The sequence below is a fragment of the Molossus molossus genome, unplaced genomic scaffold, assembly GCF_014108415.1.
Source record: "Molossus molossus isolate mMolMol1 unplaced genomic scaffold, mMolMol1.p scaffold_m16_p_7, whole genome shotgun sequence".
Taxonomy (NCBI): domain Eukaryota; kingdom Metazoa; phylum Chordata; class Mammalia; order Chiroptera; family Molossidae; genus Molossus; species Molossus molossus.
This window is the reverse complement of record NW_023425401.1, coordinates 73,549,282-73,576,869: the sequence shown is the minus strand read 5'-3', so window position 1 is coordinate 73,576,869 and position 27,588 is coordinate 73,549,282. Positions and strand designations below refer to the sequence as shown.

At 33.5% G+C, this 27,588-nt stretch overlaps 1 protein-coding gene across 1 annotated transcript in view; it reads left to right on the top strand.

Moving 5' to 3' along the window:
• PPP1R3A (protein phosphatase 1 regulatory subunit 3A) overlaps positions 1 to 23,018 on the top strand; it is an 81,035-nt gene extending 58,017 nt beyond the window's left edge. The window contains exons 2-5 of the mRNA XM_036246322.1: positions 18,000 to 18,058; positions 18,153 to 18,268; positions 20,136 to 21,324; positions 22,267 to 23,018. Coding sequence (XP_036102215.1) covers positions 18,000 to 18,058; positions 18,153 to 18,268; positions 20,136 to 21,324; positions 22,267 to 22,511 — 1,609 coding nt within the window. The 3' untranslated portion in view covers positions 22,512 to 23,018. The remainder of the gene's footprint in view (positions 1 to 17,999; positions 18,059 to 18,152; positions 18,269 to 20,135; positions 21,325 to 22,266) is intronic.
• Positions 23,019 to 27,588: the final 4,570 nt, after the last annotated feature.

Genomic DNA, 27,588 nt, shown 5'->3' with positions numbered 1-27,588 from the left:
CCAACATCATACTCAATAGGAAAAAACTAAAAGCATTTTCCTTAGGAATAGGAAAAAGGCAAGGATGCCACTTTCACCACTCCTATTTAACATAGTACTGGAAGTCTTAGCTACAGCAATCAGGAAGAAAAAATGAAAGGTATCCAAATGGGAAAGGAGGAAGTGAAACTGTCATTATTCACAGATGACATGATAATATATGTACAAAACCCCAAAGACTCCATCAAAAATTTACTAGACTTAATAAATGAACATGGCAAAGTAGCAGCATACAAAATTAATGTCTTAGAAATTGATGGCATTCTGATACACCAATGATGATCTCACAGAAAGAGAAACTACAAAAACAATCCCATTTACCATTGCGGCAAAAAAAAAATTAAGATACCCAGGAATACACTTAACCAAAGAAATAAAGGACCTATTTGCAGAAAACTACAGGTCATTGAAAAATTAAATAGAAGAAGATATAAAAAATGGAAGCACATACCTTGTTCATGGATTGGAAGAATTAATATCATTAAAATGTCCATACTACCCAAAGCAATATATAGATTCAACGCAATCCCCATCAAAATACCAATGACATAGTTCACAGTACTACAACAAATATTTTAAAAGTTTATATGGAACCAAAAAAGACCTCGAATAGCCACAGCAATCTTGCAAAAGAAGAACAAAGTTGGAGGGATCACATTACCAGATTTCAGGTTATACTACAAAGCGACTGTAACCAAAACAGCCTGGTACTGGCACAAGAACAGGCATTTAGATCAATGGAACAGGATAGGGAACCCAGAAATAAACCCAAGGCAATATGCTCAATTAATATTTGACAAAGGTGGCAAGAGCATACAGTGGAATAAAGACAGCCTCTTTAATAAATGGTGTTGGAATAATTGGACAGCTACACGCAAAAAAAAAAAAAAAAAATGAATCTAGACCATCAACTTACACCACTCACAAGAATAAACTCAAAATGGATAAAAGATTTAAATGTGACTCACGAATCCATAAAAATCCTAGGAGAAACTGTAGGCAACAACATTTCAGACATCATACGCAGCAGAATTTTCACTGATACATCACTTAAGGCAATAGAAACAAAGGAAAAATGAACACATGGGACTACATCAAACTCTAAGGCTTCTGCACAGCAAAAGATACAATCATCAAAATGGAAAGGCAACCCACTGTATGGGAGAGCATAATTGTCAATGATATATCATATAAGTGGTTAATTTCCAATATATATAGAGTCCTTCTACAACTAAACAAAAGGAAGACACAGAACCCAATTACAAAATGGGCAGAGGAACTAAATAGTCACCTCTCCAAACAGGACATACAGATGGCTAAGAGACATATGAAGAAATGCTCAACATCACTAATCATCAGAGAGATGCAAATTAAAACAACAATGAGGTATCACCTCACGCCTGTCAGAATGGCCGCCATCAACAAATCATCAAACAACAAGTGTTGGCGAGGGCGTGGAGAAAAGGGGACTCTATTACACTGCTGGTGGGAATGCAGACTGGTGCAGCCACTATGGAAAACAATATGATGTTACCTCAAAAAATTAAAAATTGAATTGCCATTTGACCCAATGATCCCACTTCTAGGAATATACCCGAAGAAGCCTGAAATGACAATAAGAAAGAATATATGTACAATAGCTAAGATCTGGAAAGAGCCCAGGTGTCCGTCAGTAGATGAATGGATAAAAAAGCAGTGGTACCTATACACAATGGAGTACTATGCAGCTGTAAGAAAGAAAGATCTCTTATTCTTTGAGACAACATGGAGGAACCTGGAAAGTGTTATCCTAAGCAAAACAAAGAAAGACAAGTATCATATAATCTCACTTATTTGTGGAGTATAATGAACATAACAGTCTGAGGAATGGGGTAGTCCCAGATACATAGAAGTGGAGTGCAGACTGACAATCCCCCAAAGAGGAAGTGGTGGGGGAGAGATAAATCACAGAACTTATATGCATATATGCATGAACAGTGTACATGGACAACAAAGCTGGGGATAGGGCTGGGAGGGAGATGGAGGGATCATCAGTGGGGGAAATGGAGAAACATCTGTAACAAAAATAAATAAATAAATTAATTAATTAAAAAATGCATTACTATTAAACAAAAACAAACACACAAACAAAGTGAACATTCAAATACATGGAGGCTAAACAAGATTGTATTAAGTAATGAATGGGTTACCAATAAGATTAAGGAAGAGATCAAAAACTACCTAGAAACAAATGAAAATATATTTACAACAACCCCCAAATTTATGGCACACTCAAAAAGCAGTCCTGAGAGGGAATTTTATAGCACTACATGCCTACTTAAACACATACAAAAAAATTCTAATAAACTATCTAACACTACAACTTAAGGAATTAGGAAGAGAACAACAAGAAAATCTCAGAGTAAATAGAAGAAAGAAAAAAAATAAAGATCAGTGTGGAAATAAATGATATAGACTAAAAAACAATTTTTAAAAATCAATAAAACCAAGACCTGGTTCTTTAAAAAGACAAATAAGATTGATGATCCTTTGGCCAGATTCACCAGGAAACAAAAGAGGAGGACCCAAATAAATAAAATCAGAAACATAATAGGTGAAATATTAAGGACATAAGAAAATACTATGAACAACTTTATGCCAAGAAGCTGGACAACCTAGACAAAACTGAAAAATTTCTAGAAAAATACAATCTTCCAAAGTTGAATCAGGAAGAATCAGAAAATCTGAAAAGGTCAATAACAATTAATAAACTTGAAGTGGTGATAAAAAATTTAAAAAATAAGAAAGATCCTAGAAAACAAAACCTCTGGTCTGGGCAGCTTCACAGGGGAGTTTTACCAAACAGTCAAATAAAAACAAACAACAATCCTCAAATCATTCCAAAAATCCAAGAGGAAGGAACACTTGAAAACTCTTTGTACGAGGCCAGTATTGTACTAATTCAAAATCCAGAAAAAGATACTATAAAGAAAGAGAATTATAGGCCAGTATCCTACATGAACATATACTAAAATCCTTAAAAAAATATTAGCAAATTAAATCTAACAATATATTATAAAGATCATACACAATGACCAAGAGGGATTTATTCCAAGGATGCAAGGATGATACAGTATTTGCAAATCAATAAATGTGATATATCACATAAACAAAATGAAAGGTAAAAATCACATATACAATCATATCAATAGATGCAGAAAAACCATCTGACAAAATCCAACAACCATTTTTTGACACAAACACAGAAAAGTGGGAATTGAGGGATCGCACCTCAATATAATGAAGATGAAATATGACAAACCAACAGCCAATATAATACTCAGTGGACAAACACTAAAATAATTTCCCCTATGGACAGGAACAAGACAGGATGTCTGCTTTCACCACTTTTATTCAACATAGTATTGTAAGTCATAGCCAGAGCAATCAGACAAAAAGAAGAAAAAAAGCACCCAAATAGGAAAGGAGGAAGTAAAACTGTCATTATTTGCAGATAACATGATATTATACATAGAAAAGCCTAAAGACTCCACTAATAAAAAATACTAGATTTAATAAATGAATTTAGCAAAATTAAGCCCAGAAATCTATGGTGTTTTTATACACCAATAATAAACTATCAGAAAGTTAAACTAAAAAAAAAAAAAAAAAAAATCCCATCTACCAATGCAACAATAAATTAAGATACTTAGGAATAAACTTAACCAAGGAGGTAAAAGACCTGTACTCAGGAAACCACAGGACATTGAAAAATGTGAAAGAGGATGATATGTGCAAATAGAAGAATATACTGTATTCATGGATTAAAAATATTAATATCATTAAAATGTGCATACTGTCTGAAACAATCTATAAATTCATTGCAATCGCTATTAAAATACCAATGGCATATTTCACAGATCTAGAACAAATATTCCAAAAATTTGTATGAAACCAAAACACAGCCCGAATACCTGCAACAATCTTGAAAAAAAAAAAAAAAAAAAAAAAAAAAAACTAGGAGGGATCACAATACCAGATAGCAGATTATTCTACACAGCCATAAAAAAATAAAAAAAAAAAAATGCTAGTAATGGCACAAATTCAGGTATATAGATCAATGGAACAGAATAGATAACCCAGAAATCAACCCAAGATGTTATGCTTAATTAACTTTTGACACAGAAAACAGGAGCATACAATGAAGTAAAAAGACAGTCTCTTCAATAAATGGTGGTCAGAAAATTGGAATGGTACATGCAAAAAAATGAAACTAGACAATCAACTTACACCATACAAAAGAATAAACTCAAAATGGATAATAGCCTTAAATGTAAGTTGTGAAAATATAAAAATCCTAGAAGAAAATATAGGAAGCAAAATTTCAGACATTTTATGTAGCAGAATTTTTATTGATACATTGCCTAGTGCAAGAGAAACAAAGAAAAAAAATAAGCAAATGAGACTACATTAAACTAAAAAGCTTCTGCACAGCAAAAGAAACCAGTATCACAATGAAGAGAGAGCCTACTGTTTGGGGGAACATATTTGCCAATGATACATCTGTTAAGGGGTTGATTTCCAAAATATAGAAAGTAGTCATACAACTCAACAAAGGAAAGACAATCTAATTTAAGAAATGGTCAGAGGGCCCTGGCTGGTTTGGGTCAGCAATTAGAGCATCGGCCCGTGGACCAGAAAGTCTTGGGTTTGGTTCCTGCTAAGGGCTTGGTTGTAGTTTGTCCCCGACCCCATTTGGGGTTGTGTGGGTAGCAACCACTAGATGTGTCTCTCTTACATGGATGTTTCTCCCTCTCTCTTTCTCCCTTTCTTCCCCCCATGCTATCTGAACATAAATGCAAAAAAATGTCCTTGGGTGAGGATTAAAAAAATAGTGGTCAGAGGACCTAAATAAACATTTCATCAAAGATGGCATACAAACGGACAAGAGCCATATGAAAAAATGCTCAACATCACTAATCATCAGAGAGATGCAAAATAAAACAACGAGATACCACACCTTTCAGAATGGCTACCAACAATAAGTCAACAAACAAGAAGTGTTGGAGTAAAGGGAACCCTAGTACATTGCTGATGGGATTGCAGACTGGTACAACCACTATGGAAAACAATATGGAATTTCCTCAAAAAATTTAAAATTGATTTGCCATTTAACCAAGTGATCCCACTCCAAGAATATATCCTAAGAATCCTGAGATAGCAATCAGAAATAATATATGCACCCTTATGTTTATAGTAGCATTTTTCACGATAGCTAAGATCTGGAAATAGCCCTAATGCCCATCAGTACATGAGTGGATAAAAATGCTGTGATACATATACACAATGGAATACTAAGCAGCTGTGAAAAATAAGGATCTATTATCCTTTGAGACAGCATGTAGGGACCTGGAGAGTATTGTTTTAAACAAAATAAGCCAGTCAGAGAAAGACAAATATCACACAATCTCACTTAAATGTGGAATCTAATGAACCAAATAAACTGATGAATAAAACAGAAACAGAGGCATGAAAACACAGAACAGACTGACAATCTTCAGAGGCATGGGAGGAGGGGAGATGGGAAGAGATTAACCAAAATACATGCATTACTCATAGATATAGAGTATAGGTTGGTGAAGGTCTGGGGGGTGAAGGGGATGGAAACTGAGAGTAGGTGGGCAAAAGGGGGAAAAGAGGGATACCTGTAATACTCTCAACAATAAAGTTTTTTTTTCTTTTAAGTAAAACATATCTCAAAGACCTTCAATAGAAGTTATCCTCTTGCCCTGGCCACTTGGGCTCTGTGGTTAGATGCTGCCCTACAGACCACAAGGTCAGGGCTTTGATTCCAGGTCAAAGGCACATACCTGGGTTTCTGGTTTTATCCCCTGGCCCTGGTTGGGATATACGACGGAAGCAACCAATCAATGTGTCTCTCTCACATCTATGTCTTTCTCTCTCTCTCCCCTCCTCCCTCCCTTCCACTCTCTCTAAAAATCAATGGGGAAAATATCCTTGGGTGAGGATTAGAAAAGAAAAAGTAGTCATCATCTTTCTTTCAACCTTGTTTATCCTCTTGACTTCTCCAGCTCAGGTAATGTGAGTTGCATCCTTAAATTCTCAGACTAAAAGTCTGTGCTTCACCTCTTATTTCTACCTAGTCATACATATTGCCTAGATAGTAACAAAGAATGCTACATATACATAAAACCAGTAAGAAGTAGGAGAACTAGATTTGGGGCCAGGAGTCCAACTAAATGGGGGTGGGTGGAGGACTCTACCAACGGCCTAGGGAAGGGACAGTCTAAACTAAGTCCAATGGGCTTAGTGCTCTGACATACATCATTGTGTATATTAGATGTTTATAAATCTAGCCTCACATCAAAACCATTTTAGGAGATTCCCAGTTTCATCATTCTCCATTCCCTCTCCCCACCTCCATGTGCAGGTCTATTAATTTATCATTGACAGAGATAGGACCTGGTGCTTCTGACATAAAAGGTAATTTGGGAAACTACTGTTATATTTAAATGTTATAATATTCATGGGAGAAGGGAAGGCCAAGTTAGCAGGGCTCTTGAATAACTGAGATGTTTCAAGGTCTTTTATGAGCTTAGTTTCTAGTTTCATACAAATTTATCTAGGTAGAATGCCTAAATCTAGCAAAGTAGATTGGCTACCACTTACAGGTTGGTTAAGAACTACATAGACTGATCTGGGCCCAGGTGAACAAAATATGGCTGAGTAAGCATTTTATTTTTCCCCAGTGAAAGACTAGAATTAAAGTCAGGAACCTAGGCATAATTTGCTAGTCCATGCTTCATCGCATGTACCAGAGATTAAGGAGGAAGGTATTTTTCAGGAGAAACTTAGAAGCAAACCCTGCAGCCCATAAAGCATCAGAAACCAGACTTCAGATTAATTTAAGATTTTATTGAGTTATATTGCAGGAGCTCCAGTTAATCACCACACTTAACTCTCCCTTGATAAGGTCTTAGAAGGGAAAATACTAGATTTCTAAAGCTCATGCATGAAACCAAGTTCAGGCAGAGAGAGACATTAAAAATCTATTTATAGGACATTGATCAATAAATCATATTGATGCAACATCAAAAGTTGTAACTTAAATGTTATTCCTCTTCTCTTTCCTCATTGCTGTCACATTTAATCCTCATCATTTTGTGCCTGAAATATTTCAGGAACCTCATGACTAGTCTTTTTGCTATATTGTGGCTCATTCCAACCAGGTGTTCTAAATATACTTCCAGAGATTGGTCCTAAGTATAAATCTGACCATGTCTCTCTCCCATTCAACTCTCCATTCCCCACTCCCCAACACTGATTAAAAAGCACATGAAGTATTCAGCCCCACTTAGTATAGCTGAAACTACCCTTAGTTCTGTTCCTTGGCATTCTTTCCCCCAAACACACTCCAAATCTCTGAACATCTCATTGTTCTCAAAGCGTATCTTGTCGTGGGGGTGTTCTTACCTTTATTTATTTTTAAAGTTTATTTATTTTTATTTTTACTTTTTTGGTAAACAGTTAAAGTTTTTTACCAAATTTATTCATTTTTAAATTTATCTTTATTTTTAAGAGTATTACAGGTGTTCTTCATTGACCCCCGTTACCCACCTCCATCTGGTTCCCACCCCACCCCAGACCTTCATCACACTATTGTCTGTGTCTATGGGCAATGCAAATATGCTTATAAATTCTTTGGTTAATCTCTGCCCACCCCCCTTCCCCACTTCCTTCTGAAATCCATAAGTCTGTGCTTTGCTTTCATGCCTCTGGATCTATTTTGTTTGTTGGTTTATTTTTTAAATTAGATTCTACATATAAGTGAGATCATGTGATACTTATCTTTTTCTGACTGGCTTATTTTGCTTGGCATATCTTTGTCTACTTGTTATTCCCATTGAAATTACCTTACCATTTTTTTTTCTAATTGAGGAATTTCTATGCCCCTAAAATTTAACTCAGAATGTTGCTTTCTTTGTGAAAAATTCTCTGATTTTCCCCAACACAGTGCTTTCCTCATTACTGTCCTCTCTTTTTTCTTAAGAGAATATCTATCATATCATATTATTTATTATAATATTTATTATTTATTGTAACAATTGCCTATTGATGTGCTTTTCTATCAATTAATTATAGCTTCTTTGAAGTAGGAAGCTATAGATTATCCATGTGTAATTTCCCAATTGCTTATTATAATTTATGGCACATAATGGGTATTCAAAATATCTATTAGATGAATAAATGACCCCATGTTATGATTAAATAATTACAAGCGACTACTTTGTGATTTAAGGTTCATTGGAAATTAACTGTTTCTCCACAAAGTACATACACTTTTTATTGAAAATTATTTTAATGTTCACAATATTGCCTTTTTAATTTCTAAATATATATTAGAATTAAAATTTTTGTTTCATTATTTGAATTCCTTTTTTTTTTTGTTACAGATGTTTTTCTTTTTTTCCTCCATTGACACTCTCCTCCCAATCCTGCCACCCACCCTCACCATTATTGTCTATGTCCTTGTTTATGCATAGATGCATATAAATTCTGTGGTTTATCTCTTTCCCCTACCCACATCCACCTCTTCTGAGGTTAGTCAGTCTACACCCAACTTCCATGTTTCTGGTTCTATTTTGTTCCTCAGCTTGTTTTGTTATTATATGCCATAAATAAGTGAAATCAGATCATGTGATATTTATCTTTCTCAGATTGGCTTGTTAGGATAATACTCTACAGGACCTTCCATGTCCTCACAAAGGATAAGAGATCTTTCTTCCTCATGGATGCATAAAATGTACCACAGCTTTTTTATCCACTCATCTATTTATGAACATTTGGGCTGTTTCCAGATTTTAGCAATTGTAAATAGTGCTGCAATGAAGATAGGGGTACATATATTCTTTCTGATTGGTGTTTCAGGCTTCTTAGAGTATATTCCTAGAAGTGAGATTACTGGATCAAATGGCAGTTCAATTTTTAATTTTTTGAGGAAACACCATATTGCTTTCCATAGTGGTCACACCAGTCTGCATTCCCACTAGCAGTGTACTAGAACCCCCTTTTCTCTACATCCTTACCAGCACTTGTTGTTTGATAATTTTTTGATGGCAGCCATTTTTGCAGGTGTGAGGTGATACCTCATAGATGTTTTAATTTGTATCTCTCTACTCATTAGTGACACTGAGCATTTCTTCATATGTCTCTTGGCCATTTGTATGTCCTTTTTGGAGAGGTGTCTATTTAAGTCCTCTGCCCATTTTTTAATTGGGCTGTTTGTCTTCCTCTTGTTGAGTTGTATGAGTACTCTATATATTTTGGAAATTAGCCCATTATTTGATGTATCATTTGTAATTATGTTCTCCTTTATAGGGGTACCTTTTTTATTTTGAAGGTTGTTTCTTTTGCTGTGCAGAAGCTTTTAAATTTGATGTAGTCCCATGTGTTCATTTTCTCCTTTGTTTCTCTTGCCTTAGGCATTGTGTCAGTGAAAATTCTGCTGCATGTGATGCCTGAAATTCTGTTGCCTGAAGTTTCTTCTAGAATTTTTATGCAATCATTGGTGACATTTAAGTCTTTTATTCATTTTGAGTTTAATCTTGTGTATGGTGTAAGTTGATGGTCTAGCTCCATTTTATTTTACATGTAACTGTCCAATTTTCCTAAAACCATTGATTGAAGAGGCTGTCTTTACTCCACTGTATGCTCTTGCCACCTTTATCAAATATTAATTAAGCATAATGACTTGGGTCAATTTCTGGGTTCTCTGTTTTGTTTCATTGTTCTATATGCCTGTTCTTGTGCCAGTACCAGGCTCTTTTCATTACTGTGGCTTTGTAGTATAACCTGATATCAGGCACTGTGATCCCTCCTACTTTGTTCTTCCTTTTCAAGATTGCTGTAGCTACTTGGGGTCTTTTTTTGTTCTGTATAAAATTTTGGAGTATTTGTTCTAGTTCTGTAAAATAAGTCATTGGTATTTTGATGGGGATTGCATTGAATGCATAGATTGCTTTGGGTAGTACAAACATTTTAATGATGTTAATTCTTTCAATCCATGAACAAGGTATATACTTCCACTTTTTTATATTTTTTATTTTTTTGTTCAATGTCCTGTAGTTTTCTGTAAATAGGTCCTTTACTTCTTTGGTTAAGTTATTACTAAGTATCTTACATTTTTTGCCACAATGGTAAATGGGGTTGCTATTTTAGTTTCTCTTTCATTGAGTTAATTGTTGGTGTACAAGAATGCCATACATTTCTTGACATTAATTTTTCATCCTGCTAGTTACCAAATTCATTTATTAAATTTAGTAGATTTTTGATGGAGCCCTTAGGGTTTTCTATGTACAGTATCATGTCAACTGCAAATAATGACAGTTTCACTTCTTTCTTTCCAGTTTGGATTCCTTTTACATTTTCTTCATGTCTAATAGCTGTGGCTAAGACTTCCAACACTATGTTAAATAACAGTGGTGCGAGTGGGCATCCCTGTCTGGTCCTGTCCTTAAGGGAAATGCTTTTAGTTTTTGCCCATTGAGTATGATGTTGGCTGTAGGTCTTTTATATATGGCCTTTATTATGTCTAGATATGATCCCTCTATTCCCACATTGCTGAGTGTTTTTATCAGAAATGGGAACTGGATATTGTGGAATGCTTTTTTAGCATCTATTGATACGATAATATGGTTTTTATCTTTCATTTTGTTTATGTACTGTATCACATTTATTGATTTGCAGCCTTGCATCCCTGGGATGAATCCCACTTGGTCATGGTGAATAATTTTTTTAACATATTGCTGGATCCTATTTGTTAATGTTTTGTTAAGGATTTTTGCATTTCTGTTCATTATGGATATTGGCCTGTAGTTTTCTTTATTTGTAGTATCTTTATCTGGTTTTGGAATTAGAATTATGTTGGCCTCATAAAATAAGTTCGGATGTCTTATGTCTCCTTGGATTTTTTGGAATAGTTTGAGGAGAATGGGTGTTAGAGCTTCTTTGACTATTCAGTAAAACTCCCCCATGAAGCCCTCCAGGTTTGGGCTTTTGTTTGCTGGGGGTGTCTTTGTTAAATCTTCAATTTCTTTAGCTATTATTGGTCTGTTCAAGTGTTCTATCTTTTCCCAGTTCAGTTTTGGGAACTGTGTGTTTCTAGAAATTTGTCCATTTCACCTAGATTGTCCAATCTGTTGGTGCGTAATTGTTCGTAGTATGTTTTAATGATCCTTTCTATTTCTGTGGTGTCAGTTGTTACTTCTCTTTTGCTTTTGATTTTGTTTATTTGGGTCTTCACTTTTTGTTTCTTGGTGTGCCTGGCTAAGGGTCTATCAGTCTAGTTGATCTTTTCAAAGAACCAGCTCTTTGTTTCATTGATCTTTTTATTTGTTTTTTTTGTTGTTGTTTGTTTGTTTCTATGTTGTTTATTTCTGGTCTGACCTTCACTATTTCATTTCCTCTACTTGCTCTGAGTTTTTCTTGATGTTTACTTTTTGTTCTTCGAGTTCTAGAATTAGAAAGTCAATTAGGAATTTTTCTTGTTTCTTGAGGTAAGCCTGTAGTGCTATAAATATCCCCGTCAGGACTTCTTTCGCTGCTTCCCATAGATATTATGTTGTTGTGTGTTCATTTTCATTGGTTATCAGGAAGTTTTTAATTTCTTCCTTGATCTCCTTTGTAACCCATTTGTTGTTTAATAAGATGATATTTAGCCTCCATGTGTTTGAATGTTTTTGCATATTTTTGTTATAATTGATTTCTAGTTTTATTCCATTGTGATCTGAGAAAATGCTTGATATAATTTCAATCTTCTTGAATTTGTGAAGATTTACTTTGTTTCCTAACATATGGTCTATCTTTGAGAATGCCCAATGTGCACTTGAGAGGAATGTATATTCTGCAGCTTTTGGGTGAAATGTTCAATAAATATCAATTAAGTCCAGCTGATCTAGTTGGTCATATAAGGACTGCGTGTCCCTGTTAATTTTTTTGTGTAGAAGATCTTTCCAGTGGTGTCAGTAGGGTTTTAAAGTCATCTATTATGATTATATTGCTATGATCTCTCCTTTGAAGTCCTGCAGAAGTTTTTTTAACATATTTTGGTGCTCCTGTGTTTGGTGCATGCATGTTTATCAGGGTTATATCCTCTTGTTGGATTGTTCCTTTTAATATTATGTAGTGGCCTTCTTTTTCTCTTATTATGCCCCTTATTTTGAAGTCTATCTTATCAGTTATGAGTATTGCTACACCAACTCTTTTTTTTTTATTTTCATTTCCTGAAAATTTTTTTCCATCCTTTCACTTTCATCCTGTGTGAGTCTTTTGCTGTGAGGTGGGTCTCTTGAGAACAGCATATATATGGATCATGTTTTCTTATCCAATCAGCTACCCTATGTCTTTTGATTGAGGCACTTAAGCCATTTACATTTAAAGTTATTATTGATAAATACTTATTAGTTGCCATTTTTATTTTCTGCCTGTGTTCATCTCTTTCTCTATCTATATATTTCTCTCTCTCTCTCTCTCTCTCTCTCTCTCTCTCTCTCTCTCTCTCTCTCTTTCTTCTTCTTCTTACAACAGTCCCTTCAGCATTTCTTGCAGTGCTGGTTTGGTGGTGATAAATTTCTTTAGCCTCTTTTTTCTTTTTTTTTTGTTTGTGAAGCTCTTTATTTCACCTTCACTTTTGAGTGATAGGCTTGCTGGATAGAGAAATCTTAGATTCAGACTCTTGCCTTTCATTCCTTTATACACTTCATGCCACTCTCTTCTGGCCTGCAGTATTTCTATTGAGAAATCACCTGACAATGTAATGGGAGCTCTATTGTAGGTAACTTTCTGTCTCTCTCTTGCTTCCTTTGAGATTCTTTCTTTGTCTTTAATGTTTGCCATTTTAATTATGATGTGTCTAGATGTGGGTCTTTTTAGGTTCATCTTGCTTGGGATTCTCTGTGTTTCCTGGACTTGTGTGACATTTTCCTTCACTGAATTAGGGAAGTTTTCTTTTATTACTTCTTCAAACAGGTTCTCTAGTCCTTTCTCTGATTCTTCTTCTTCTGGAACCCGTGTGATTATGTTGTTGCACTTTGTCTTGCACTAAAGCTCCCTTAAACTCTCCTCCTGTTTTTTTTAATTTTATTTCCCATTTGCTACTCTATTTGGGTGTTTTTTCTACCTTGTCTTCTAACTCACTGATTCAGTCTTCAGATTATTCTAATGTATTGAATCCTTCTAAGGTATTTTTCATATCAGGTATGTTATTCTTTATTTCCTCTTGATTTCTATTCATAGCTTCTACCTCTCTATTTAAGCTGATGTAGTTTCTCTATAATTCTCATTAAGTTGCTTGTAGTTCTCACTAAATTTTTTGAGCACCCTTAAAATCATTGCTTTGAATTCTTTATCTGGCAAATTGCTTTTTTCCATTTCATGTAGTTCTTTTTCTGGTTATTCCTCCTTTTCTTTCATTTGGGTATTATTTCTTTGTCTCCCCATTTTAGCCTTCTCGTAGTTCTAGACATGGTGAGGGATGTTGGGATGTGTAGGCAGGTTAGTGTGTATCAAATAAGGCTTTTATGCCTCCCAGACTGTTCTGCTGTGTTGTGCTTCTTGTCTGTTGTGGGTCCAGGAGGATTGGCTGCTAGTGGCTGGTTTTGGTTTCTCTTGGTAGGCACTGCTGATGTATCATGTGGGCTCCAATGAAGCCAAGCTCTCCACCTGTGCTGCAGGCTTCTGTATCACACTGGCCGCGCTGGAGCCCCGTGTCCCACTGCTGGTGGCTGGGGAGCTCTGCTGCCTGGTGGAGCTCAGCTCCTGCTCAGCCTCTCCTGATGCTTTTGGGGAATGGTCTCAGCTGTGGATCTGTGCTGCTGCAGCCTGGGGATGCTCATTATTTAAATTTTAATAAAAACCATTGTCATGAACTTTGGAAGTGGTGATATCTGAAGCTTTATTATATATACAAAAATATGCATAATTTAATTTATTACATGGAATCTTTTCTAAAATTAAGTTTTAATAAGGAAGGAGAAGAACAATATTATGATAGTATTCACAAGAAATGTAAAGAAGGAAAGAGTAGAAAGGATGCTGTGCATTTATTCATTTATTGTGCCACTATTATGTGTGAAGCACTGTGTTAACCACTGGGAATAGAAATAAATAAGAAACCAAAAGGACTCAGGAAAAATAAAGAGAAGACTAGAAAGATTTAATAATATGTTTCTTTTATATCACAGTTGTATATAAACCTGGGCCCTATCATCATCTACTATCAAGTTTGTCTTTTGTCATAAATTTTCTAAAGTTATTTTAATTATACTCTTAAATGTAATTGGTCTTATAATGGATACTTTGAATTTTCAGAGTGGAATTTTATTTATAGATATTGTCTAATCTAGGCCAGAGTACAACCCACTTGTCTTAATTAATTATCTAAAACTAGAATTTAACTATTTAGATATTATAAATCATGTAATAAGCACCTTCAAAGCTACCACTGAAAACAGTAATTGACTCTAACCATTTTTTTCCTCATTTCTGTCCCCTGATGAAAATCAAGCTTTCTTGTTTATATAACTTTTAATTATATGTCATATGTTCTTTGGTATATATATTTAAATTATATTAGATATGTTTAGTTTAAATAATAAAGAAACATCCTCTGCTGTGATTTTGGATCTGTTCACAATACTATTTTGGTAAGACTTATTTATATTGTTGTAGGTCTCTGTGGTTTATTATCTTTGAATAGTATACAATATTCTTTCTATGATATGGCCGTTTTATGTCTACTCATTTGATGAGCATTTAAATTGGTTCAAGTTTCTGCTATTGATAGAAATTTTTATCAATTAAATGGCGTAAAAGAGTATCTCCTTATGGTGATGATTTTTATTTCTCTATTCTTTGATAATGTTGATCATGCCTTTGTGTACTTATTGGATAAGTGTATTTTATCTTCTGTGAAATGTTTTATCTCTACCCTGATTCTATTGAAATCTTTGTGCTTTCTTATTGATTTGTAGGAGTTCTTTATATATTTTAATTTTAATATTTATTTGTGTTGGTTCTATATGATGCAAGCATTTTCTCCCAGTTTGTAATTTATATTTTTTCATTATAAAGGTGTCTTTTAATTAACAAGTTTAAAATTTTGAGCAAGTTAAGCTGACAATTTATTTTTATAGTCACTGTTTTGTCCCCCTTATTTAATATAACATTTTCTACTCTGAGAACTGAAAGATATTTACATATATTTTATAATAACAATTTCAAGTTTTTTTGATATTTAAGATCATAATCAATTTTGAGTTGATTTTTTAATATATTTTATACTACATCTTTTCCCATGAGTTGCATTTTCCCTATCACCATTTACTGAAAAGTCCCTTATTACCCTGCTATCTGACATGCTCTGTTTATCATATACCAAAGTTTGCTATGTGTAGATCTAAGTTTTTCAATTGCCATCTGTCTCCATGCCAAAGTAATTATCTTAACTAAATCTTCATAAAACTCTTAAAATTAGATACAACAGATTCCTTCTTTCTGTTATTTCTCAGAAATATTCCAGCTACCTTTAGCTCCTACATTTACTTTCTTTAGAATCATATTTTCAAATTTAGTAAAAATCTGTATTGGAATTTTGATAGAATTAATTAAAAGTAGATGAGTTTGGGAGATAATATCTTTATAATACCTTCTTTCTATCTATAGACATGGTATATTTCCCAATTTTTCTAGGTCTTGATACAATTGTATTTTTTAGGAGTCTTATTACACATCTTCCATTTGTTTTTTTTAATAGACATTTGATATACTTAACTTTCAGCTTTTCTTTCTTGTATTTATCACTGAATGTAATATCTTCCCCTATATTTGTGTATTACATGTTTTTATAAGACATCAATATAATAATGCACAGTTTGGTACCTAATTATTTGCTCTCCAAATGAGCTAAAAGCAGGGTCCTTTCCTTTTGATGCAATCATTTCTTAAAAATGGAAATATCTTAGATAATTGAGTTAAAAAAACAATTGATAGCATTTTAGTTAAGCAAAAACAAAAGTCTTTAAATTACTCTTATTTTCCCTCTACAAATGAGATTTTTTTCTGCATTTTTATAAGAATAAAGAGCAAGCAGAAACAATTATGCAATGTTTAATGATTTGTATATTTTTAAGCCCATATATATTATTTATATAAAGAAGGAAAAGTGTATCAACTTGCAGTTATATTCCACAAAAATGGACTTTTACATAGTTATTGGTATTAAACAATACAGATTTGTACATTAAGTCAGCATCAATTATATAAACACTATATTTTTCTAATAAAATTATATTTATATAGAAATATTATTTTCATTCATGGACGCACTGGAAGTTACCAAATATTTTAGATTAACATAAAATTAAACATCACAAATACAAACAATACTGAATTACCTTCAGGATGAAAGAATTTGCCATTTTCTCATTTTTAGATGAAATAAAATTAACCCTCCTGGGATCTGGATCTACATTGTCCATTGAAAAATAGACTCTTTGCACATATTTATCAGCCATTGCCAACTCTCTAAATTTCTTTTATTGCAGATTCAGCTGAAACAGAACAAGAAGATCTGATAGATTGACTTGTGACTTAACTATACATAAAGTGGGATTTTTCAATAAAGTTTGTTTTGTTTTGTTTTGTTTTGCCAAGTGTCATGGACAAATCAAATTTCATGATTCCACAAAAACACCCACAAACAAATTACATTTGAAAGTAAAAGGTTTTTTTTAAAAAAAGTTTTTTCTTTATTGATTTTTTTTTTAGGGAGAGGAAGAGAGAGATAGAAACATTGATGAGAGAGAACATCAATTGACCGCCTCCTGCATGCCCCCTACTGGGGATTGGGCCCACAACCTGGGCATGTGCCCTGACCAGGACTCAAACCGGCAACCTCTTGGTGCATGTGTCAACACTCAACCACTGAACCACACCAGCCAGGCAAAAGTAAAAGATTTTATCTTTCTCAATCAATATGCAGAATATGATAGAAAAGAGAATGTACCTTAAATCATTTTGAAGAAAGAAAATACATGCTTTCGTATGAGCAATCTGAAATGTTGGTTATAAAATTTGCCTGTGGCAAAACACACATAAAGTCTTTTTTTTTTATTTTTTTTTTTCTTTATTGAGTTTCAGAGACAGAGAAAGGGACAGGGAGAGAGAGACAGTAACATCGATGAGAGAGAAAATCAATTGGATGCCTCCTCCATGGCCCCCATTAGGAGTTTGGCCCACAACCTGCGCATGTGCCCTGACTAGGAATTGACCCCGCAACCTCTTGGTGCATGGGTCAATGCTCAACCACTGAGTTACACTGGCCAGGCCACATAAAGTCTTTTAACTGAGTATAAATTAAGCTGCCTTTCAGTTTTTATTAAGTTTGGGGTTTTTTTGTTTGTTTCCCTCTCTCTTTTTCTGGAAAGAGCAAAATTACAATACCAACTGAGTTTTTGATTAAGATAGAATGCTAACAAATTAATAACTAAGATGTTAGAAAGCAATTTCCATGACTACAATATACTGCCAGTTCATAAAACTTTATAATTTAAACTAAGAGAAATATGTTTTTATTTGCAAACATTAAATTCATGAATGATGGAATTAATCTGCATTTACATATACATATATTTTTTATTATATAAGTTTTAATACAAGCAACACAATCTTCATTAGAAATATGGCATTGTGTAAATTACTTTTACATTTTTCTACAACTAATATATACCTTTGTATCATTCTAGAGATCAACTTTATTTGAAAAATATACAAAGTAATAAAAAAATATGAAAGTTTACATAATATTTATTTGGCTTGATTTAGTTTGAAATCCCCCATTTATAAAAATACTTAGAAGATATTGTCCCAGAAAAATGTTTAACATTTTTTTTTTAATTTAACAGTAAAGAAGAATCATCAGTAATACCATATGAGAATAACTTTGAGAATTCAAAGATTACAGGTAATCTTATTTAATTTTTAAACAAAATCTGTTGCTTTGTTAAAGCCTATAATTATAATAATCTTACATAGGTACAATTATATTAACTTTTCAGATACCCATATCCCAATAATTGTTTGTTCTCATGAGGAGAATGAAGACTTGAAAACCAGTATTCAAAATGTAAAAGATGTAAAAAGGGACCATGATGAAAAAGAATTAGAGTTGAGGGTAAGTGCTCTGGTTGCCACGGTATGAGAGAAAATGAATTCATTTATGCTTCAAAGATGATGCAATGCTAGCCTTTCAGTAGCTTCAACTAATATAATTTGCAAATGTGAAAGCACAACCTATTCTGTCCTTGCGTCTCTAGCTTGATCAACAAGGCACTTTGATTTCAGTATGCTGCTTCTGTTCTCTGCAGTGGCAAATTAATAACATTCATTTTTTATCTCTTTACCAGCAGCTCTGGGTAATATTTTATAAGAATTGCGGAAGAGGGAGCACTATTCTGATGCGCATTTCTAATCTTGTGACATGTGTACTCTTAGCATAAACTCATCTGTAAAATGATAGGGCTGGACTAGATAATTGTTAGGGTTTTGTGCAGCACTACAAGTATTTCATTTAGCAGCAGTTTTTTTTTTTTAACTTACATCTTGTAAGAATCTCAATGTTCTATATTATCAGAAAGTATAATATTATAAAATAGAGAGAAAATATCCTGTGCCATATTTTTAAACAGGAAACAAGTGTAGTACTGTACAACTCAGTATTAAATTTGTTATAATTTTCACACTTGGTGACAGTTCAATCTATTTGAAATTTGAGGGGATGGTTTAGATAGCATTTTTACTGCAAGGGAAGAAACAGGAGAAATGAATCATGTAATGTAATTTATCCTTTACTGTATTTGGTTGGAGCTCTTGTCATAGATTCATAATCACCTAAGATTAAAATTTGCCTTTTCAAGTGTGAGGACTGAAACAGAAAAGAAGTAGAGTTTATCTTTTCCCCCCACATACTCCCTTTTCTATAGTGATATGGAAGCTGCATCACTAAAGTATGCAATTTACTTTGCTCTAACTTTAAGAAACTACAAAGTTGTCACCCATTGTGAGAGTTCTCAGCAGCTGAAAGTTAACACTGTCATTTTTTTCCAAACAACAAAATATAATAAAAGGGCCCTAAAAAATTACATACTTCACCAATACATCTCACTACAATGAGCAGGCTCAAATATAAAAGTTTGTTTAGAAGTTACTGAGGTTGTGTCTCCAGTAAATGAACAGGGAGCTATAATTTAGAAGCTAATTTGCTCCATGCTGACATTAATGCATAAAACAATGAAGCTCTATAATAGATAGAAATACAACCAAATCTGTGGAACTCACTGGCATTGGCTTACAAGACAGCTGTGCAGTTGACAAGTAACATGAGCCTCATGTGAGAAGAAGGGGAAAACGTAAGATTTGCATATAATTATTGAGATCATGCAAATGTCAGTTATAAGGAGGGGGGAAAAAAAAAAACACAGGCATCTCACGGTTAAATTCTGACAGTTGGCATCACTGAAAAGCTCAAATACATTTGAGTACCAGTTGGCAGAGGGTCATTAAAACAGAATTTGCAGACATTAACTCCCTCGCTTTTCTTTGAGTGACGTTTTGCTATTAATAGTTTGCAGAAGCTTTGCAGAAAACATATTAATAAGAGAAACTGTAAGACGGGCACCTACAGCAAGTGTGAAATACAGTAAGGGGCACCCAGGAAGCTGCTCTCTATTTGATTAGCATGGAGCTATCAATGTGTATATCCTAAGTGAGGAGAAAGTGCAATGACAAGCAAGAATAGTTGAATAATGTAATATAAAATTTAGAAAGTGAAAAGGAGAGTGATTAATTTTGGCCCCTTATTAATATCATTCATAAGTCATACCCTACAAGGATCCCCCAAAACACCTACCTTCCAGAATTTGTACTAAATCTACAAATGAAATGAGACAGGAAAATCTAGCCAAATTAATAAAACCTATCTAATTCATTTTGTATATTTAAAATAATTTGGTCATTACTTCTTTTCATTTTTATTCCTTAAGATAAATCAAGGCTTAATAAGAAGCACTGCTTCCAGAGATGAAAAGAATTCATTTTCAACAGATCCAGTCAGTTTTCCAAATAAAGCAGAGATATTAGAGAAGAAGCATATTCATGATGAAGTATACACTGACTTGCTTAAAAGGACTTTGTCTCCAAGTTCATCAGTAGAAAGCTCCATAAAGGAAGATTTTTACTGCAATGAAAAATATTTCTCAGGAAATAAGGGTAGTCATCAACCTACAGAGGAAATTACTTCAGAGATGAGAAAAATCAAGCCATCACTGGGAAATACTGATAGTGATGAATTAGTACAATTAGTGCATATTAGTAACAAAGAAGTATTGAATGATAATGTTAATCCAGCTCAAAGGAAAGGCAGAGTGCAAATGTCCTGTCCCTCCTCAGATCAGCTAATAGCAGACAATCTTAATAAAAAACATGAAGGAGGAGCTATGAAAATTAAAATGAAAGATCAGGAATGTTTAAGAAGAGATTTCCATTTGAAAGAATCAATAGAAAAAGAATTTTCCCAGAAAGATTATGAGAATGGTAAGAATGAGAAGGAAATAATACATCTAGGTATTAATGAAAAACAAAGCAAAAATCTTCAATCAATCTTACATGACCAAGAAAAGATGAGCCACTCTGAAATAAGTGTGAAAGGGATTGGAGTTAGTAGCAGAGGACTGATTGTTCTGCCCAGTAAAGATATCACAACTCTCAACCAGGCATTCAGAGCAGATTCATCTCAAAGGCCCAGAAGAACTCTAAGTTTGGAAGAAGCTGTGTTAACAACCACAGAACCTGATCTCTCGACTAGTAAAGGTACTGCTTCAGAAGAGAGGCCTAATCAAGTTTGTTCACCAAAAAATGGAAATATTTTGAGGAATGATGATATTTTCCAAGTGGAAGGAGAAAATTTAGATATGATTAATCCTGAAGATCACAATAACACACAGCATAAACAACGATGGAATTTTCTGGGAAGTCAGAGAAAAACAAGAGAGGATAAGACAAATACAACCCAGCAGGTCAAAGAACATGGAGAATGGGAAGACATGTGGGAAAAAAGAGACAATACAAGGATTATGACTGCTACGCCTACAGAAAAATTGTTTACCTGCCAAGAAACAGTGAGCTGTGAACTGTCTTCTTTAGATGATCACATTACTGAGAAAACAGAAGCAGGTACAGCTTATATAATTAAGACAATATCAAAAAGTACTCTAGAAAGCATGTCTGCTAGAGAAAAAGCAATAATTGCTAAGCTACCTCAAGAGACAGCACAAAGTGACAGGCCTATTGAGGTAAAGGAAGGAGTGTTTGATCCACATGAAGGGAGAAATGATGATTCACTTTATACCTTTTGTCAAGGAGATACAGTAGGTATAACCTATGACAGTGATTTTGAAAAAAAATCATATTTAGGTATTTGTAATGCATATGTAGATGAAACAGAGAGTGAAAAAACTATATCTATGTACAATCCTGTGAAGACACATGACAGGAAGAAACATAGCACTGGAAATATAACATCTGTAGAAGAATCCTTACAGGTAATTAGAAGCAATCAAAACACAGCCTCAAAACTGAATTTGCATTTAGGAATGTTACCAACAGACAAAAAATTATTTCCTGAAAATAGAGATCATGGGCAGATCCAAGAATTATCAAAGGAAATAGATATAGATGCCATTATTCATTCTACTTTAAACTCAGACACTAATAGAGCATCTGTAAATGGCTCTTACATTTTCAATCACCATGCTAAAACGTCAGTGTTATCTTATGAACAGGCCATTGCTGTAGATAATACAGTTACTACCATGACTTTCCAATCTATTCCTACTAAATCAGAATATAATTGTAATCTAGCAAGTGAAATTCAGGGTATTGAGAAATACCTGCATTCTGGGAATACAGGTGAAGATATTTCCAAAAGTTTAGGAACAGTGAGATCAGTTAGTGGAAGAGAAAAATGTATAGGACTGATTTTCCAACAAGGAGAATATAATGTGAAAAAGTGTTTAGGACCAACAATTTTAATCACTGAAGCTGTTGAAAACATAGAAGAGACAAGGCATAACAATGAAGGATTACTAAACTCTGGACAATCACCATGTTTTTCAGGTGACAAGGAATCTGAGAGTTCTGCTTCTGCACATCTTCCTGCCCAGGAAAGTCAAGCTCAAAGCAGTGAATCTCTGCTTTTGAAATACATCAACTCAAAAATACCTTATTTCCTTTTGTTTCTGTTATTTCTTGTAGCTGTCTACCAGTATGACTTAATGATTGGCTTGGCATTCTACCTTTTTTCATTATACTGGCTATACTGGGAAGGAGGAAGACAAAAAGAGTCTGTCAGAAAGAAGTAATCTCAGCACTATTACTATTCTCTCTTCAAAGATAAGCTATTTAGTCCCAAACATTTGGATTGGTAAAAAAGACTATTCATTGTTCAAAGAGCCAGTGCAGTTTTTTCTCTTAAAGGATCACTTAAAGAGGAATGTGTATGATGTTTGCTCCTTCATATAAGTAATTATTCTATATAGAACCATTATTTTAAATCATTAAATACTTATGTAAATATGAGATCTGAAGCACGTCAAGTTGAAATTAGGTACAGCTGTTGCTTCTTAAGAAGCTATGAAATTACAATGATTCATGTCTCTTCACTACTTCAAGTGCCATTTCTTGTATTCATTACTTTTGCAGTAAAGCTTTATTTTTCCCCCTAAGAATACTATAATTTTTAAAAATGGATAAAAAATGGACAATGGCAAAGAACTTGTATTGTTTATTCAGTATTGACCATGAAATTTGCGTTAACCACTGTATCATTTGTCAGTACATTTTGATAGATCAAATCTTTCAACATCAATTTTAAAAATTTAACACACATGTATATTAAAATATGTAAATTTGCCCTTGCCGGTTTGGCTCAGTGGTTGGAGCATCAGCCTGCAGACCAGAGAGTCCTAGGTTCGGTTTCCACTAGGGGCATGTACCAAAAAAAAAAAAAAAAAAAAAAATGTAAATTTAAATTTAAATAAAAGAAACACATTACTTGCTTAGATAATAATTCATATACACACATACCTTTCCACTCCCTTATACCTACAACATCAGGACATTCATACGCCAAATCTGAGAAAGACTGAAATAATTTGGGGATGACCTTTCAATTCTACAAAATTTTGTGGGTGGCCAGTCTTTAAGCAGTTTCTCTCTTACAAAGGGAGACTATGTAACATAGTTGAACAATTTTAATGTCAACTATTATAAAGAGTTGGAAATTTCAAAGTTCTGCAAGCATTGCTTTAGAATAAAATTATACCTATAAAGCTTTAAATAATAATAATTTATAAATACTTCCAAATAAACATAACAGTCTGAGGAATAGGGTAGGCCCAGAGACATGGAAGTAGGGTACAGACCGACAACCCTCAGAAGAGGGGGTGGTGGGGAGAGGGAAGAGATAAACCACAGAACGTATATTCATGTACGCATAACCAATGTACATGGGCAACAAAGCTGGGGACATGGTGGGGGGGATGGGGAGGAGGGTGTCAATGGGTTAAAAAAAAAGAAACATCTGTAACAAAAAAAAAAGAATAGCAGATCTGGGTAATATATGTATATAAACTATTTCTGCAGTGTGACCAGCAATCCCCTTGTGGAAAACCAAACCTTCATTAAACACTTAGCCTAAAATATATATATATATATTTTTTAATAAAATATATATATATATAAAATATATATATAATAGAAAAATATATATAAATATATATATATATATACTTCCAAATGAACTATTCTAGTTGGTAGTATTTTTTGTCCTCAAACAAATTTTTGATCTTTTCTTATTATAAGACAATAAATAATCCCTCAAAGTGTATTTAGATGAACAACTAATCACTGATGATAATTATTATATAATTATTAGGTTTGTTAGATAATAACTCAAATTTTAAACTAGGAAAATAAGTAGATAATGGAAATCGGCTAAGGGAGAAATGATTGTCCAATAAAGCAGTGATTTTGGCTGGTGTTATTATCCATGGCTAAGTCTGTGAAATAATGGAACTAGTCATTTTAGTTACATGGAGACAATGCAAATATTCTTATACAATTAATTTAAACAACCATTACTGAATGACTGCTATATGGAAAACCCTGTGCTCTATTCTATGGCAGAGCACACTATCTTTGATACCCTGAATCGCTAGTCCTCAAGGAGGAAGCATAAGTATATAGTCTGAAACTTGTGACTTGGCAAGGAATATGTAAAAGAGTCGCACTGAGGGGACCCATTTGGGTGATTTTTTTTTCATATGAACTTTGTTCTTGTAGCATATAACATTGATCTTTAGAGACAAAAAAGTAATTTATTTTCCTAAAAAAATAAATTCAATGAGTAAAACTTATATATATAATTCCACATGTCTAAGAAACATGCATTTATGGGAAGAAAAATTAGAGTGAAGCATCTTAACTGATTTTCTATGGCAGTAAATTATTTCTGTAATTTTCATTAGGTACATAACCATTTCCGAATACCCTAATTGCATCTTTTCTCAAGTCCCACTGAAATTGAATGCTTGACTTTAATTTTTAGTTGAACTAATATAAATATCATGAAGTAGAACTTAGGGCAAATATTTGATTGAGAAAGCACATTTTTATTAAATACAAGTGTAATACTGTAGACTGTACCTAGAATACTATTTCTAAAATCTCTGTCCTGATAACTTTGTTGACAGATCTAAATTACAATGGCATTAAGGTTAGCATTTCTTTGGTTCTTAATAGCTTGGCTTTTCCATTCTATTTTTTTTTTTTTTTTCATTATTGATTTTAGAGAGAGAGGGAGGGAGAGGTAGAGACATAGAGAAATCAATAGGAGAGAACATTGATTGGCCTTCTCCTGTATGCCCCCACCTTGGGATCAGGCCCAAAATCTGGGCATGTGCCCTGACCAGGAATGAAACTTGGTGACCTCTTGGTGCATGGATCAATGCTCAACCACTGAGCCACACCAGCTAGGCTCATTTTATCTTTAAGAGTTTCAGTCAAAATACCATATCATATTAATACAAAAACACTACATTACTTAATGAACACAGGTGCATGGACTGTAATTATTTATAAAAGAATGTAACTTATTTTATCTCTTTTATTTGACTTTTAGCAACATAAACTTATTAACAGACATATTTGTAATATTACAATCAAAAGATTAAAATACTTAGTTATGCTTTTTTCTACATGCAATAAAAAAATGGTTATTTAACTGACTTTCCAAATATTATTTAAGAAGCATTTGAAATCATCATAAGAACTTAAAAAAGTTAATCATCATAGCAAGGATGATTTCTGCATGCATAGCTGCCTTTACTGTATCTTACGAAGTATCTAACTTTGATCACATTTTACAAGAAATGTCATTTTAGTGTGTTAAAACCTTATTAAACAACTCTTTAAAATGTTCAGTATTTTTATTTTGTGTCATTTCTATACTTATTAAATACATACATATTACATTCATTTTTCAAATATAAAACCATATATTATGTGGAAATTTTCTTAAGTCTTTTCCTAATATATCAAATTCTTTATATCTATGATAAAGTAAAGAGGGGCATGGGAAAATCAATAATAAAATAATTTTTATTGGCTGAGATGTTTCCAAGATCTGATTTTGCAATTTATTTCAATGCCTAATTATGTTACTGGTCTTGATTGGAATTAGTGCATCAGCTTTGCCCTTCATATCATCCTCCCTGCACCACGCAGCCTTATTTCCACTGCTCTCTGCTTCAAGTCCTCTGTCAGTCAAGCCAGTCACATTGTCCCTAGAATATGCTCATCTGGTTTCTTTGTGACTGCTCATGTATGCCCCTCTGTTTACAGGTCACTTTCAGTTGTCTTTATCCATTTTTCTCTATCCAACTCTGCACATTTTCTGTGTACAGCTCAAGCCCACATCCTTTTGAAATCTCCTACTATTTCAGATAGTGGTAGGATAACTCTATTTTCAGATCTGTTAGGACACTAATTTTTTGCATGCACTGGGCATTTGACTTACTGGACTGCCTTCTTGTTCAGGACAGGGACGATGGTTTCTTCTTCCCTCTTATACCTCTCAAGGCCTGGTGTATTTTGTAGGAATCCTTAGTCAACTCAACACTTGTGGCTAGAATTGAATTGCAATGCTGTCTTCTTCCTATCCTGTTCCAGAAATGTGAATAGGATACTCTGAGGTCTGACTTTAAAATAAATAAACTTAATTAAAAAAAGAAAAAGAAAAAAGCTAGCATGTTTTAGTAAACTACCAAAGATAAGGTAGAAAGATGCAAAGAGATTGTGGAGACAAAATATAGTAGTATGGTTGGTTTGAGATGTGGAAAGAGAGACAATCCTTTCTCTCCATTCCTCTTAACAATTAAATTGATTTTCTGTATGTATGAATGCTTCCTAGAACATAAAACATCCTCTTCATTTGATTTCATAGAAAGTAATGTATAGAATGTACATTAAAAGGATAATAATGTATATCTTTGTTCATTGGCTAATGTGATAATTAATAGAACATGACATGTTTTCAGATAAAGTAACTCAGTAACTTAAAAATCAACAAACATCACAAGGTATAAAGTGTAAGAAACTCAATCTTCCCAACAGTTGCCATGCCCTTTGAAAATGGCTGACCTCTCAATTTCACACCTGTTCTGCAGGCCAACTTTTAGAGTAAGCAAATTGAACAATTAGCAAAAATAGTCAGTGTTTTTTTTTTTTATTATTTTAAAGTAACAGCAGTGAACATAGCCAACTAACACAATGTTTAGTGATTATATCTATATATCTATATATAGATATATATGTGTGTGTGTGTGTGTGTGTGTGTGTGTGTGTGTGTATAATATGTAAAAGGTTTATCCTTTTCTTGGAGAATCTCATGTTATCATATTCAGATATAAAATTAAAATGATAATACAAAGATATGCCCATTTTTGAGTCAGAGTCTAAAGGAAAGCAGAATATGGCCTGGAAATACAGTTGTAACTTGTCATATAACAGCTTAAGTTCACCAGCAATTAGTCTCAAGACTTAAATAAAAGCTAGATACTTGTCTACCATATTGTAGAATTCATCAGTATCTTTTATCAGTTGGCTTGGCTCTGAGTGGAAACATTTAGAATTTGTTAAAGACACACTCAATTAACATAGTATTAAACAAATGATGCTTAAAAACCATTATATGAGATTAGAAATTATCTTTGTAAACACTCAAGTAACCCATTATCTACTTTTAACAATTTTATGTAGGAGACTTTCAATGTACAGTTTATAAAATATTTTTAATATGTAGCATTTATAAAAATATTACAAATTTAAACCATTTTTATGTATACACTCTAAAAAATGATATGTATATTTTGTTCTTAA